The sequence below is a fragment of the Leucoraja erinacea genome, chromosome 15, assembly GCF_028641065.1.
Source record: "Leucoraja erinacea ecotype New England chromosome 15, Leri_hhj_1, whole genome shotgun sequence".
In the NCBI taxonomy this organism is placed as follows: domain Eukaryota; kingdom Metazoa; phylum Chordata; class Chondrichthyes; order Rajiformes; family Rajidae; genus Leucoraja; species Leucoraja erinaceus.
The window spans coordinates 42,830,837-42,846,986 of record NC_073391.1 but is presented as its reverse complement, the minus strand read 5'-3'; the positions used below and the strand labels follow the sequence as shown (position 1 = coordinate 42,846,986).

Here is a 16,150-nt window from a genome sequence, read left to right as displayed (position 1 = left end):
AAGGAATGGGTGACGGTTCGGGTCAGTTCCCTTCTTCAGACTTGTTAAGGAGTTTTCAAATAGTCAAGGGGCAAGGAAACAGGCAGAAATGGCAAGGTGATTTCTCTGCACACGTATTTTACAATGGAAAGCTGAATTAAACACTGGAAGATGGCAAGAACAAACATTGTTGGCCAGATGGGTTATCTGCTGAGGATAATTTTTTGCAGGAATAAGGATAAATCATTTTAGAAGTGAGGCAATAACAAAGAAAATCGAGTCAAGTTGAGTTTATCGTCTTAAGCATAGGCATCGTGAGGCATCCAATCACCAACTACAGAGCAGTCCTGATTTCCATCTACCTCTTTGTAGATATACACAAAAAGCTGGAGTAACTCAGCGGGTCAGGCAGCATCTCTGGAGAAAAGGAATAGGTGACATTTCAGGTCAACACCCTTCTTCTACACAGAGGGTAGTTGAGGCCAGTTCATTGGCTATATTTAAGAGGGAGTTAGATGTGGCCCTTGTGGCTAAGGGGATCAGGGGGTATGGAGAGAAGGCAGGTACGGGATACTGAGTTGGATGATCAGCCATGATCATATTGAATGGCGGTGCAGGCTCGAAGGGCCGAATGGCCTACTCCTGCACCTAATTTCTATGTTTCTATGTTTCAGACCTCATCTGGAGGAAACCTACGCAGTCACAGGGAGAACGTGCAAACTCCACGCCGACAGCACCTGTGGCCAGGATCAGACCCTGAACAGTTCATAAGGTCATAGGGTCCAGGAGCAGAATTAGGCCATTCGGCCCATCAAGTCCGCTCCTCCATGTAATCATGGCTGATGTATCTTTTCCCTCTCAACCCCATTCTCCTCCTCCCCTTAACCACCGACACCTGTACTAATGTACGAATCTGTCAATCTCCGTCAAAAATATTCGTCGACTTGGCCTCCACAGCCTTCTGTGGCAACAAATTCCACAGATTCACCACCCTCCGACTGAAGAAATTCCTCCTCATCTCCTATCTAAAGGTACGTCTTTTAATTCTGAGGCTATGGCCTCAGCCCGGTCCTAGACTCTCCCACTGGGACTCTCCCACTCCTTTCCACACCCACTCTATCCAGGCTTTTCACTATTTGGTAAGTTTCAATGAGGTCCCTCCCAGCCCCTCATCATTCTAGACTCCAGCGAGTACAGGCCCAGTGCCGTCAAAAGCTCGGAATCAAATGGTCTTGGGACAATTTTACAGACGTTTACTTACCGTTGTCCTCTTGGCAAGCCTTGCATGCATGACAAGCAGTCACACCATTTTCAAACTCTGTATATGTTTTGGTTTGCTCACATTCTTGACAGGTGGAGTTCTCGGTTTCACTGCAAGATTTTTTCACGTACTGACCTTAAACGCAAGTAAAGGAAATGTGAAGATGGAACGTCAATCATAGAATACAGTACGACACAGGAACAGGCCCTTCGGCCCACAATGTTCATGCCGACCTGCGGCAAGATCAACTAAACGGGCGGCACAGTGGCGCAGCCGGAGAGCTCCTAGCCTGACAGCACCCGAGACCCAGGTTCGATCCCGACTACGGGTGCTGTCTGTGTGGAGTTTGTACGTTCTCCCCGTGACCTGCGCGGATTTTCTCTGAGTTCTTCGGTTTTCTCCCACACTCCCAACGTAGGTTAATTGGATTGGTTTTAAATGTATTCAATGCCAAATTGTCCCTAGTGTGTGTACGTTAGTGTTGATGTGTGGGGATGTGCTGGTTGGTGTGTTGTCGGTGGGCCCAAAGGGCCTGTTTCTACGCTGTATCTCTAAACTAAACAAAACTAATCTTGTCCACCTGCACGTCATTCATTATGGAAACATAGAAACATATAAAATAGGTGCAGGAGTAGGCCATTTGGCCCTTCGAGCCTGCACCGCTATTCAATATGATCATGGCTGATCATCCAACTCAGTATCCTGTACCTGCCTTCTCTCCATACCCCCTGATCCCTTTAGCCACAAGGGCCACATCTAACTCCCTCTTAAATATAGCCAATGAACTGGCCTCAACTACCTTCTGTGGCAGAGAATTCCACAGATTCACCACTCTCCGTGTGAAAAATGTTTTCTTCATCTCGGTCCTAAAAGATTTCCCCCTTATCCTTAAACTGTGACCCCTTGTTCTGGACATCCCCAACATCGGGAACAATCTTCCTGCATCTAGCCTGTCCAACCCCTTAAGAATTTTGTACGTTTCTATAAGATCCCCCCTCAATTATCCTTCCATTACATGAACAGTTTCTACCCAGCTGTTGCTAGGCAACTGAACCGTCCTCTCATCAGATAGAGGGCAGCCTTGACCTCCCATCAACCCCAATCGTGACCTTTGAACTATCTTTAATTGGACCTTCAAATGTTGCACAAAATGTTGTACCCTTTATCCTTTATATGTGCACTGTGGATATCTTAATTTTATAATCTTTTTTTTTACTGTAGATGGGACATTGAGTATAGAAATTGGGAGAAATTGCAGTTGTACAAGACGTTGGTGAGGCCGCATTCAGAGTATTGTGTTCAGTTCTGGGCACTGTGTTATAGGAAAGATGTTGTCACGCTGGAAAGGGTTCAGAAGAGAATTACGAGGATGTTTCCAGGACTAGAGGGTGTGAGCTCTAGTGGAGAGATTGAGTAGGCTGGGACTCTATTCCTTGGAACGCAGGAGGATGAGGGGTGATCTTGTAGAGGTGTACAAAATCATGAGAGGAATAGATCGGGTAGACGCACAGAGTCTCTTCCCCAGAGCAGGTGAATCGAGGACCAGAGGACACAGGCTGAAGAAGGGGAAAAGATTTAATCGGAATCTGAGGGGTAACTTTTGCACACAGAAGGTGGTGGATGTATGGAACAAGCTGCCACAGGAGGTAGTTGAGGTTGGGACTATTCCAACTTTTAGGAAACAGTTAGACAGGCACATGGATAGGACAGATTCGGAGGGATATGGGCCAAACGCAGGCAGATGGGAGTAGTGTAGCTGGGACATGTTCGGTTAGGCCGAAGGGCCTATTTCCACGCTGCATCACTCTATGGGTCAAAGCTCTCCGCAAATACATTACAATTCGTGGATGTTCCCAAGAGAGAGTTAGATTGAGCTATCAGGGCTAACAGAATCAAGGGATATGGGGAGAAAGCAGGAACGGGGATAGTGATTTTGGATGATCAGCTGTGATCATTTTGAATGGCGGTGCTGGCTCGACGGGCTGAATGGCCTACTCTTGCACTTATTTTCTGTGTTTCGATGCTTCTAATAGACTTCACACTCACCTGCAAGGCACTTGGCACAACAGCGGGTTGAATCTGCTGACCAATACTCCTTAAGCCCACAGTTGATTTGCCTTTTCAACCTCTTGAAGCCAGGCTGAGATAATCCGAAGGTGCTGATAGTCGATGAATCCATTAGAGCCACGTTCTTCTCCGTCAAGCTGGACGGACGAGTTCCTCTTACGTTCTGCACAAATATAACGCAGCACTGATGGACATTATCTTCACAGGTAGACGTGCACAGAATCTCTTGCCCAGAGTAGGGGAATCAAGAACCAGAGGACATAGGTTTAAGCTGAGTGGGGGGGGGGGAGGAAGAAAAGACTGGAACCTGAGGGGTAACTGTTTCATACAGAGTGGTAGGCGACTGAGAGAATGGGGCGGCAGGGCTTGTATACTTTGGAGTTTAGAAGGATGAGAGGGTATCTTATTGAAACATATAAGATTGTTAAGGGTTTGGGCACGCTAGAGGCAGGAAACATGTTCCCGATGTTGGGGGAGTACAAAACCAGGGGCCACAGTTTAAAAATAAGGAGTAAGCCATTTAGAACAGAGTGAGGAAACACTTTTTCACACAGGGAGTTGTGAGTCTGTGGAATTCTCTGCCTCAGAGGGTGGTGGAGGCCGGTTCTCTGGATGTTTTCATGGGAGAGTAAGATTTAGCTCTTAGGGCTATAGGAATAAAGGGATCTGGGGAGAAAGCAGGAATGGGGTACTGATTCTGGATGAACATATTGAATGGCGGTGCTGGCTCGAAGGGCTGAATGGCCTACTCCTGCACCTATTGTCTATTGACTTTAGACTTTAATGACGCAGCGCTGAAACAGGATCTTCAGCCCACCATGTCCGCTCCCACCAGCGATCACCCCGTACACTAGCCCTATCCTACACACCGGGGACAATTCACAACCCACAAACCTGTATGTCTTTTGACTGTGGGAGGAAACCGGAGCCCCTGGAGAAAACCCACGCGGTCACAGGGAAAGCCTACAAACTCTGTACAGACAACGTCCCTAGTCGGGATTGAATCTTGTGCTGTGAGGCAGCAACTCTACCACTGGTCCACCGTGCCGGACCTTTAGACAACATAGTGCGCAGATTTATAATCCAACTTCATAGATTCACAAGTGATAGGAAGAGAATTAGGCCATTCGGCCCATCAAGCCAACTCCACCATTCAATCATGGCTGCTCTCTCTCTTTACCCCATTCTCCTACCTTCTCCCCATATCCCCTGACACCCGCACTAATCAAGAATCTACATATCTCTGGCCTAAAAATATCCAACGTCTTGGTTTTCCACAGCCTTCTGTGGCAAAGAATTCCACCGATTCACCACCATGTGACTATAGAAATTTCCCCTCATCTTCCTAAAGGAACGTCCTTTAATTCTGAGGCTATGACCTCTGGTCCTGGACTTTCCCCATGAGTGGAAACATCCTCTCCACATCCACTCTATCCAGGCCTTTCACTATTCGGCATGTTTAATAGTTAGATTAAACGAGTACTTACCAGTATGAAGTTTGATCTGTATTTTATGAGGAGTTACGGTGAGGGATTAAGTGAAGAACCCAGCAGGTACTGCGCATGCGGCATACTTCGAAGCAGCGGTGTGAAATCACAGAATAGACACAATATTTGAAGTAAGATAGTAAAGATCACGAGACATCAGTTTATTAGTTTGATCTATATAATGAGGGTGGGAGCGGCGGGCACTTAATCCCTCACCGTAACTCCTCATAAAATACAGATCAAACTTCATACTGGTAAGTACTCGTTTAATCTAACTATTTTACTTCGGAGTCACGTGAGTGATTCCGTGAAGACTTCAAAGGTCTGTGATTTCAAACCGTGTAACAGTTTTTATTTCACTCACTGCCGAAGTTTATGAGGGAGGAAGTGTTATCGTAATCAACCAGTGGATCTGCTTTCAAAAGAAACAGAAAGGTATTTGTTAACAATAACAACATAAAAGAGCTCCTCTGAGCTTAATTTAATATTGCAGTTTGTAATATTCTCCTGCAATTAAATCAGGTTTATCAACGGTTTATAATAAAAACAAAATGTTCTGAACGCCGTTCCCTTGACCATTCTGCTGTATTGAAAATGTGGTCAACCGGGATGTCCATTCGTTCAGCCGCTGATACCAATGCTGCCCTAGTGGAATGGGATTAAATGTATTATTATCTATTCCGGCAGCTTTCGGTACCTGTTTGAGCCACCTTGGAGTGGTTTGGCTCGTACCCCGTCTTGGGTTACTGTGGTTGACCCATAGGCTTTCCTCTCCCTCTAAGTTTGTGGGTTGTGTCTATATATAGTAGTAGATGGGTCACCACACTCAACCTGGACTCTGTTGGGTAGGCCCGGTATCCCACCAGTGAATTGGGCGTTCCTGGTCCATATAGCCATATAACGACTACAGCACGGAAAACACAGGCGATCTCGACCCTACTAGTTCGTGCCAAACTCATAATCTCGCCTAGTCCCATATACCTGCGAGTTAGATTTTACCAAACCAGACCTAAATATGAACGTGATGCGTCTGGGGTAATCACCATGTTATCCAGTCTGGTTTATGGAGTGACCGGACTCTGTGAGCGTGTACGAGAGCCATAAGCATGAGCGTTTTTTAAAAACATAGATTAAGCAAGCTGAGGGATCTGGCTGGTGCCATCTCTGAGACATGTCAATGTCACACCAATATCCCATACATGGGTATATACCTGGGTGTTTGGGGCTTATATTATAGTTGCCCTTCATAAGTTTACCTTCAGTGGATGGGATCCCATGCTCTGCTGACATGCTGTTTTAGATAAGCAGATAAGGCGCTCCATGCTGTATTTACGGCACTGTAACTCACCTTTTAGTCATGGTGTAGATGTTCCAGGAACTCCAATACGTCAGTGGTTGAATAGTTCGTTGTCCCTGCGTCGTGGCAGTATTTTACCCATGTTAGCTTTTAGTGACTGTTCGCAGGGATGCCGACATGGTGGTAATGGTTCCTTTGGATAATCCCAGTCCCTGGCAAGGTCTATTCAAAACTTGCATCCAGGAGTTTGATGTTTCCCTGGCATGGGTGGCTTGTGCCTGATACCGGGTTGAGTCAGCAACCATGGTCCACTAGGGAAATCCATAGGTGACTCGCCCACCGTGTCGTGATGAACTGGGAACCATGGCTGTGTAGGCCGGTCGGGCACGTTCAATATCTCGGAGACAGATCCCATCTGTATTGCGAAGTGCCCGTCTGATGAGGCAGAAGGGAGGAAGGCAAAGCAGAAATTCCCCCTTCCAGCGTATAGGCATCTATCGCTGCTGCCTCTAATCTGGTTCCTAAGTCACATACATGGGTTACTGGTGATTCCGTCTTGTGCAACCAAATTGATATCTGGCTTTCAAACTGCTTAATAAATTTAGCAGATATTTTGGGTTTGACATCTATTCAATGTAATCATAGATTTTACCCCGTGACATGGTGTCTCCCACTGTGTTCTAGCTTCCTAGGACATAGGCAGCTGATAGTTAAAATGTCTTTTGACACACCATTGCCAGATTTGTTTGACCAATTTGTTGCACAATAATGATTATTATGCTCCCCATATGGTTGATATAAGCCACCACCATAGTATTATCAATCCGTAACCACATATGTACGTGCTGCATTTGAAATGCATATGCTTTTTAGCCCAATAGGCGATCACCAATCCCAAGTAGTTGATGCCCGGTATGTGTAGTAACGATGTTTGTGAATTGGTCCATCTGTTACCTGTGCTGGATATGGAGTTTAGTTGCTCCCCAGCCTAAAGTACTGGCATCGGTTTTTAATAACCAGGTTGGGATTGGTGATGATAATAGGGCTGAAAACTATGCCAAATATATGTCTGCCCACCACCTTAATTGTGATATAGCTTCAGTGGGTACATTCATGATTTGATTATAGTGACCCAAGTACCTTGGCAAAGTAACAGTCATATGGACGGAATTATTATTGAAGCCCAGATAATCCTTGGTAGTTAATGCTTCAATTCTGGTTTATCTGGGCGTGGGATAAACCTCAGCTTTAGGGAGCTGTTTCGTAGCTAGAACTGCTGCCACAGCTAATTCCTTTGTTTCCCCTAATATGAGGATATCATCCAATATATGCCATGATTATGCTTGTTTTCTTAATATTTTCATGGCCATTTATAATAGTTTAGGGCTGAGGTTAGACCATAGGGAATGCTATATGCTCCCATGGTTGCCCTAACCGGGATATCCATTATCCAGGTAACATTTTTTAGGTATCTATAATGATCCTAATGTATGGGTATAAGATAGTTAGCATCTTCCATATCAATGCTCCCCATAGGTATCCTAGGGAGATCAGATGTCTGGCAGTGACAAGAACCCATCTCCATCTTAAAGTGTATATACTCAACAGATTTATTTAGTGATATTAGATCAATGATGATGCTACATTCACCATCTTTTGTAGTTTTGGTGAATATATTCGATACAAATTCCAATGGCTCATGTTTACTCCCATGATCCGTTTAGTAATGAGCCTTTCTAGTTCAGCTTGACCTTCTCACTTCTCTTTTCTTAGAGGGAGAAAATGCCCTTTGGGCGCATTGCTGAACTGGCGGTAATATGCCCAATTTGAATTCGTTTTTATCCTCTAAGACTGTTGAGTATATTTTAGTTATTTGTGACAGCATCCCATGCTTTATCCACAAGTGTAAATGCCCCCCCACGCAGTTAGTAGAACACCCTTGTTTAGTGTAAACGGGAGGAACCAGACTACCTACCTCCATGTTTGTTGTTTTTTCATGAAGGCGTAGTTTGCTGGTATGCTGGTGCTGTCGGTGGGGCGGCGCATCTTCCCACGGCTCCGCTCTGGGCCCCGTCTAAAAAGAACTTTGGGGGTAAAGTGAAGCGGTCGCCAGGCTTTCACCAGTCCTTGTTTGATTCACTGGTGGATGCCGAGGGGTGCTGCCAGCTGGGTGTTGGATGCGATGTCCTGCTCGTTCCATGGCCTGCCTTCATGAGGCGCACAGGTTTATCTGCCTCTCTTCCCGCAGCAGCAGTTTGCATAGCCCAATATATTTGGGGTTGCGGGCAGGTCTATATGCACCATTGTTCAGTCGAGTATCCCAAATTTGGGAACATCTTAGGCGTCAGCACCCTGGTAGTGCAATGGGATAGTCTCATCCTGGGAGAGTATAATCCGTGGAAAAGGCGAGCAAAGGCGGTAACATCTTGACCCTTCTGTAGAATTCGCTGCTTGTCTGCGAGTCTGCTGACCCAGCTGCCTGCGGATTTGCCTCTGGAAAGGCCTGCTCCTGCAGGACCTTTGTTGGGAAGATGGTCGCGTGGAGGAGCCATGTAGTGGCCCACGACACCCAGTAGCTCTTCCTGATCCTGCTCCCCTGGCATACTCCTGTTCTCGTCCGCCTGCCCAGCGTTTAAGCCAGCCCAGCCCTGGCCTCCTTAGCTAGCCTCAAAAGAGGGAGCAAAAGGGTGTGCTAAATTGGAGGAGGCATAGCTCAAACTCCGCTGTTGCATCAATCCCTTGACAAGGGAGATGGCTAGTGCAATAGCACTGGGGTAGGAGTCAGCTCCCTTGGCATTCAGCCAGTGCCCCTTTTCTCCTGGAGGTGAACTCCATGACCTCCTCTGGCTTGGGGAGACAGACATACTTATTTTTGCCTTCTCCAACCTGTTCCAGTTTTGGAGGAAGTTGGCTCCTGTAGAACCTGTAAATTGGGAAGATTTTTCTCTTACCTGCATGTAGAGGCTGCCTGCCGTTTTCCAGGCGGCGTTGTGGCGGTTCCCGGGCGGTGATACTCCTAGTCAGGAGTCTGCAGGGCTGCCGGTCGGGTTTTTAAATTCCCCGCCGGTCCGCTGCTGTACCAAACAGCTGTTCAGCGGACCGGTATAGCGCAGCTCCTTGCAGCGGTCCGCAGCGTTTGCGGTCCGGGTAGCGCTTTTTCCCCGTCCACTGTCGGCTCCACGCTGGAGTCGAAACGGGGGCCGCTCACCATGCCTCTCTACTTTGCTCCCCCTGGAGCAAAAACCACAAGGCCCGATTAAGGTAAGTACTTACCTCTCGTCCTTGGATGCGGGAGCTAGCCCGACTCCCGCTGGCCGCGTTGCACAGCTGTGCGATAATGTCGCATGCGCAGTACCTGCTGGGTTCTTCACGGAATCACTCACGTGACTCCGAAGTAAAATTACGGTTCCCCTTCATCCTTATAAACTCCAGTGAATACAGTTTCTTGTGTCATTAATGTAATCTGGTCAATGGGGAAATTGGAACCGTAAAGATGTGTGAACATAGACAAGTGGCACGGTGGCCAAGTGGTAGAGTGGCTGCATCACAGCGCCTGAGATCCCGGTTCAATCCTGACCTCGGGCGCTGTCTGTGAGGAGTTTGCACGTTCTCCCCGTGACCTGCGTGGGTTTTCTCCGGGTGCTCTGGCTTCCTCCCACACTCCACCAGTTTTTCCTCATCTCAGTCCTAAATGGCCTACCCCTTATTCTTACACTGTGACCCCTGGTTCTGTTTCCGCGCGCTGTATCTCTAAACAAAAGTACTTCATCCACGCCCACCCTCAACCTTTATGGAACTTTCTCATGTAATTAAGAATAAAGAGTAGGCCATTGACTGAGACGAGGAAAAACATTTTCACCCAGAGAGTTGTGAATATGTGGAATTCTCTGCCTCAGAAGGCAGTGGAGGCCAATTCACTGGATGTTTTCAAGAGAGTTAGATTTAGCTCTTAGGGTTTAAGGAATCAAGGGATATGGGGAAAAAGTTGGAACGGGGTACTTTTTTTGGATGATCAGCCATGATCATATTGAATGGCAGTGCTGGCTCGAAGGGCCTACTCCTGCACCTATTGTCTATGTTTCTATGCAACTGCGGGTGACACAACTCTTACACCTTTTCTCCTCCCACCATTCAGGGATTGAAGTCTGTCCACGTAAAGCAGCGATTCACTCACACTTCTTCTAACCTGCTGCAAGGGCACTCAGTGTTTGCACTGGAGTCCCCTCTGCACTGGTGAAACCACACAGTTGGGTGGCCGAATGGGCGGCAGAGGCACCAGATGGCCACAGGGGGGGCGATGGTGAGCTCACTGCTGCCACCTCCACCCCCACCCCCACTGTGGCAGTGTGGGAAGTCAACAGTCGACAACCAAAAGATATAGACACAAAATGCTGGAGTAACTCAGCGGGCCAGGCAGTATCTCTGGAGGGAAGGAACGGGTGATGTTTCTGGGTCAAGACCCTTCGTCAGGCTCTGTGTGTTTTATTGTCAAATGTCCCCAAACATAACAATTAAATTCTTACTTGCAGCAGCACAACAGAATATGTAAACATAGTACACTGTAAGCAGTATGCGGCATGGTTGCGCAGCAGTAGAGTTGCTGCCTCACAGCACCAGAGACCCGGGTTCGATCCTGACTACGGGCGCTGTCTGTACAATTTGTCCATTCTCCCCGTGACCACGTGGATTTTCTCCGGGTGCTTCAGTTTCCACCCACACTCCAGTGACGTATCTAGGTTAATTGGCTTCGGTAAATAAATTGTAAATTCTCCCTGGTATGTAGGATAGTGTTAGTGTACGGGGTGATCGCTGGTCGGCATGGACTTGGTGGGCCGAAGGGCCTGCTTCGGTGTTGTATCTCCCAAGTCTAAAGGCTTAACATGATGTAAAATGGCAGCACGTTTTGAGTCTGTAGAACTGTCTCTTGATTGATTGTTCTCCTCGTCTGTCTGGCCTGTCGGCCCATAATGGCAGCGGTAGAGTTGCTGCCTCACAGCGCCAGGGACCCAGGTTCGATCCCGACTACCGATGCTGTCTGTACGGAGTTTGCACGTTCTCCCCGTGACCGCATGGGTTTTCCTCCGGGTGCTCCGGTTTCCTCCCACATTCCAAAGACGTACAGGTTTGTAAGTTAATTGGCTTCTGTAAATTGTTCCTAGTGTGTAGGATAATGATGGTGTACGGCTGATCGCTGGTCGGCATGGACTCGATGGGCCGAAGGGACTGTTTCTACACTGTATCACTAAACTGAAGTCTGTGCTGAACATGATGCAAGATTAAACTAATCTCTGCTACCTGCAAATGATTCATATCCCTCCATTACGACATGCCCATCTAAAAACCTCTTAAACACCAATATCGTATTTGCCTACATCGCTACCCCTGGCAGCATCCCCTAGGCACCCACCACCCTCTGTGTAAAAAAACCTGCCCTGCACATCTCCTTTAAACTTCTTACCCCTCTCACCTTAAAACTATGCCCTCTAGTCTTTGATATCTCAACCCTGCAGAAAAAAAGTTCTGACTGTCTACCCTATCCATGCCTCTCATAACGTTATACACTTCCCTCAGGTCTCCCCCCTCAGCCTCTGACAGAAATCCAATCCAAGTTTGTCCAATCTTAGAGATTTCTTTAGTTTTCGAGAAACAGCGCGGAAACAGGCTCTTTGGCCCACCAAGTCCGCGCCGACCAGCGATCACCCCGTACACTAACACTATCCTACACACTCGGGACAATTTACAATTTACAGATGCCAATTAATCTACAAATCCGTACGCCTTTGGAGTGTGGGAGGAAACCCAGGAAGATACACACAAAAAGCTGGAGTAACTCAGCGGGACAGGCAGCATCTCTGGAGAGAAGGAATGGGTAACGTTTCGGGTCGAGAACATTTTGTGTCTACAGTGTAAACCAGCATCTGCAGTTCCTTCCTACACATTTCCCAGAGATGCTGCCTGCCTGCCACGCTGAGTTACTCCAGCACTTTGTGTCTTTTTTTTTCTGTAAACCAGCACTTCCAGTTCCTTGTTTCAACAGCTTGAATTGGCAGTTTACAATTCATTAATACTTGTAATATTAACCTCTCCCACTCCAGGTTTTTTTTTAAAATAACCAATTCCTGAAAGATGCTGGAGTAACAAAATGCTGGAGTAACAAAATGCTGGAGTAACTCAGCAGGCCAGGCAGCATCTCTGGAGAGAGGGAGTAGGTGCCCTTTCGGGTCAAGGCCCTTCTTCAGAATGAGACTCAGGGCGAGAGGGGAATACGAGAAATTTGAAGTGTTGCAATGTTCTCAAAGCGAGAACCCAGCCCCCTCGATGCTCTATCGCCGTAAAGAGAAGTAAAGACATGTTGTGACATGTTGCACGTCTGATCAAATAAACCGGTAAAAGCGGCGAGTTTGCCCAGACGATGGCATTTGGAAGGAGATTCAAAAACACTACAGTGCTGGAGGAACTCAGAGGGTCGGACAACATGCTTGGGGCCCTCCTTCAGACTGATACATCGCCTAAAAATCCCTCTCACTCCCTCCCTCCCTCTCCAAATACTGTCTGGCCCACCGAGTTACTCCAACACACACGATTGCCCTCGACAAGTTTCATTTGATCTCCAAAATACCATACTTTGTAGAATAAATCATACGAGCGTTGGAGAACTCGAGTGTATTCAACTCAAAGCTATGATCTTCGACTCAAAGCACTTAAGTATAAAAGTATTGATACATATATATTATACCAGACAATTTATACATAATTATCCATTTAAAAGTATGTATACAAAATACCATTTTACTCACACTTTCGCATAAATACAAACATTGTCACAAGTCACAAGGTCATAAATGGTAGGAGCAGAGTTAGGCCATTCGGCCCATCAAGTCTACTCCGCCATTCAGTCATGGCTGATCTGTCTCTCCCTCCTAACCCCATTCACCCGCCTTCTCCCCACAACCCCCGACACCAGAGATGATATAAATGCACAAATTGGGCAACATTTGTATTGTACAAAGGCAAACATTGGAATAAATACAAAAATCGTGTATTTTATACATGGTTATGTAAGACTTATTCTGTATTATACAAAAGTATTTTTTTTTGTGTACGAAGGAACTGCAGATGCTGGTTTACCCAGATGACAGACACAACATGCTGGAGTAACTCAGCGAGGCAGGCAGCCTCACTGGAGGGAAGGAATATGTAGCGTTTCGGGTCGAGACCCTTCTGCACCTTTACCCCTGTAAAATGTAACATTTTCTGTGTCTCCAAAATACTTTCACTGTGTCTCTACAGTTATTTAAACCCCGGACTTGGCAAAGTAATGTTTAAGAGTACACTGGGGGGCACAGGAGAGCCAGTATCACTATACCGGCGCCGCCACTCCCTGCTGTTATTGAACTGCCCCTCGTATTTCGCTTGGGCCGGTTTACGCGCCAGCTCTATGAATATGTCAGATACGACACAAAATGCTGGAGTAACTCAGCGGGACAGGCAGCGTCTCCGGAGAGAAGGGGGATGGGTGACGTTTCGGGTCTGAAGGAGTGTCTCGACCCGAAACATCACCCATTCCTTCTCTCCAGAGGTGCTGCCTGTTCCCGCTGTGTTACTCCAGCTTTTACACGTCTCTCTTCGGCGTACACGAAACATCTACAGTTCCTTGTTCAAGAAGGAACTGCAGATGCTGGTAGATCGAAGGTACACAAAATTGCTGGAGAAACTCAGCGGGTGCAGCAGCATCTATGGAGCGAAGAAAATAGGCGACGTTTCGGGCCGAAACCCTTCTACAGATCTACAGTTCCTTCCTACGCCCTGAGTCACGGAGTTGTAGTAACTCACCCACAGAAACAGCACTAGGAACAGCACGGTCAGGTCCATGTTGGTGAATCCGAGCCCCCTCCCCCTCTCCCGGTTGTTCTGCTCTGAAATGTCCCTGGAGCCAGTCGGTGAAGTTAACACAGTTGAAACCAAGAGCTCTGCTGTAGGATCTTTGGTTGAAATCTACAGCGAGGCGAAAGTGAAACGCCAACGCCGTGAAACTCTGTCACAAGGCAGGTCCCGCCCCTGCCAGGCTCCAGCTCTGAGCAGGCACGGGGTTACTGATTGTGGTTGATCAGCCATGATCACAGTGAATCGCGGTGCTGGCTCGAAGAGTCGGGTGGCCTACTCCTGCACCTATTTTCTATGTAACACTGTGCCGCGTTGGTGTTTGTGTTTTACTTCCCGAACTGCCTGTCCCTTGTGGATAGCAATGTACACACAGCGCTTCCCTGCATTCCCTCAGGCTATTTTCAAGAGAGGGCTGGATAGGGCTCTTAAAGATAGTGGAGTCAGGGGATATGGGAGAAGGCAGGAATATAACCATATAACCATATAACAATTACAGCACGGAAACAGGCCATCTCGGCCCTACAAGTCCGTGCCGAACAAATTTTGTTTTCCCTTAGTCCCACCTGCCTGCACTCATACCATAACCCTCCATTCCCTTCTCATCCATATGCCTATCCAATTTATTTTTAAATGATACCAATGAACCTGCCTCCACCACTTCCACTGGAAGCTCATTCCACACCGCTACCACTCTCTGAGTAAGAAGTTCCCCCTCATATTACCCCTAAACTTCTGTCCCTTAATTCTGGGGTACTGGGGTACTGATTGTGGGTGATTGTGGAATGAGGTACTGATTGTGGATGATGAACCATGATCACATTGAATGGGGGTGCTGGCTCGAAGGGCCGAATGGCCTACTCCTGCACCTATTGTCTATTCACTTTATAGAGCCCGATGCCAGAGATGCGATTGTTTTCCGGGTCGTATCTCTGCAGCTTAACATCATGGAGCTGGAGGCCTCGCTCGGAACTGACTTTGAGCCCCACCGCGGGGCCGTGGACTTCCCATCGTATCCGATCCCTTGCCTGGGATCGACGCTCCAACCGCAGCCTGCGGACTTTAACATCGAGGAGTTCGCAGCCTCGGTTGGAGGCCGTAGGTGTCGCTAGCTCCAACGACGCAGAAGGTTCGGCCAGCCCCGACCCGGGGTCCGATCGCCCGGCGCGGGGGAGCTGAGATCCCCCCCGATGCAGGAGCTTGATCACCCTGATGCGGAGGGCCCGACCGCCGTTACGGGAGTCAAGATCGTCCCGTCAACGGAAGGTTCGAGGCCCCCGATCGCGGGAGGACAAAGAAGGGAAGAGAGCGAACATTTTTTTCGCCTTCCATCTCAATGAGAAATGTGGAGGAGTCACTGTGGTGGATGTTCATGTTAAAATGTATTTTGTGTGTTTTGTTGCTTTTTATTGGTATGACTGTATGGCAAATGAAACCCCTCCTATGTTGCAAAACATACTTGGCTAATAAAGTATTATTGTATTGGGACATACAGTGTGGAAACAGGCCCCTCGTCCCAGCTTGCCCACACTGGCCAACATGACCCTAGCTGCTTGGGTTTGGTCAATGCCCCTCCAAACCTGTCTAACTGCTACTTAAACGTTGGGATAGTCCCAGCCTCAACTACTCTGGCAGCTCGTTCCATACACCTACCGCCCTTTGTGTGAAAATGTCACCCCTCAGATTCTTATTAAACCTTTTCCCCTTCACCTTAAACTTTAGGTCTCTGGTCCTCGATTCACCAAGGGGCTCTGTGCCTCTACCCGATCTATTCCTCTCATGATTTTATACCGGGCGGCACGGTGGCGCAGAAGTAGAGTTGCTGACTTACAGCGCTTGCAGCGCCGGAGACCCGGGTTTGATCCCGACTACGGGTGGTGTCTGTATGGAGTTTGTACGTTCTCCCCGTGACCTGCGTGGGATTTCTCCGAGATCTTCGGTTTCCTCCCACACTCCAAAGTCGTACAAGCTTGCAGGTTAATTCACTTGCTATAAATGTAAAACTGTCCCTAGTGTGTGTAGGATAGTGTTAAAATTGTCCCCTAGTGTGCGGTGATCGCTGGCCGCTGGGGCCGAAGGACCTATCTCCACTCTGTATCTCTAAATTAAACTAAAATAAAAGGAATTCTGTAAATAGTTTAAAAAAATAGAGCAACTTGTCACATTGACATATTAACT

General features: G+C 47.6%; 1 protein-coding gene across 1 annotated transcript in view; it reads right to left on the bottom strand.

Annotated features, from left to right (window-relative positions):
* LOC129704265 (tumor necrosis factor receptor superfamily member 6-like) overlaps positions 1–15,948 on the bottom strand; it is a 40,999-nt gene extending 25,051 nt beyond the window's left edge. The window contains exons 1-3 of the mRNA XM_055647272.1: positions 13,925–15,948; positions 3,287–3,470; positions 1,241–1,375 (exon numbers count right to left, since the gene is read on the bottom strand). Of these exons, the coding sequence (XP_055503247.1) occupies positions 1,241–1,375; positions 3,287–3,470; positions 13,925–13,963 (358 nt within the window). The 5' untranslated portion in view covers positions 13,964–15,948. The remainder of the gene's footprint in view (positions 1–1,240; positions 1,376–3,286; positions 3,471–13,924) is intronic.
* Between the last annotated feature and the right edge of the window lie 202 nt (positions 15,949–16,150).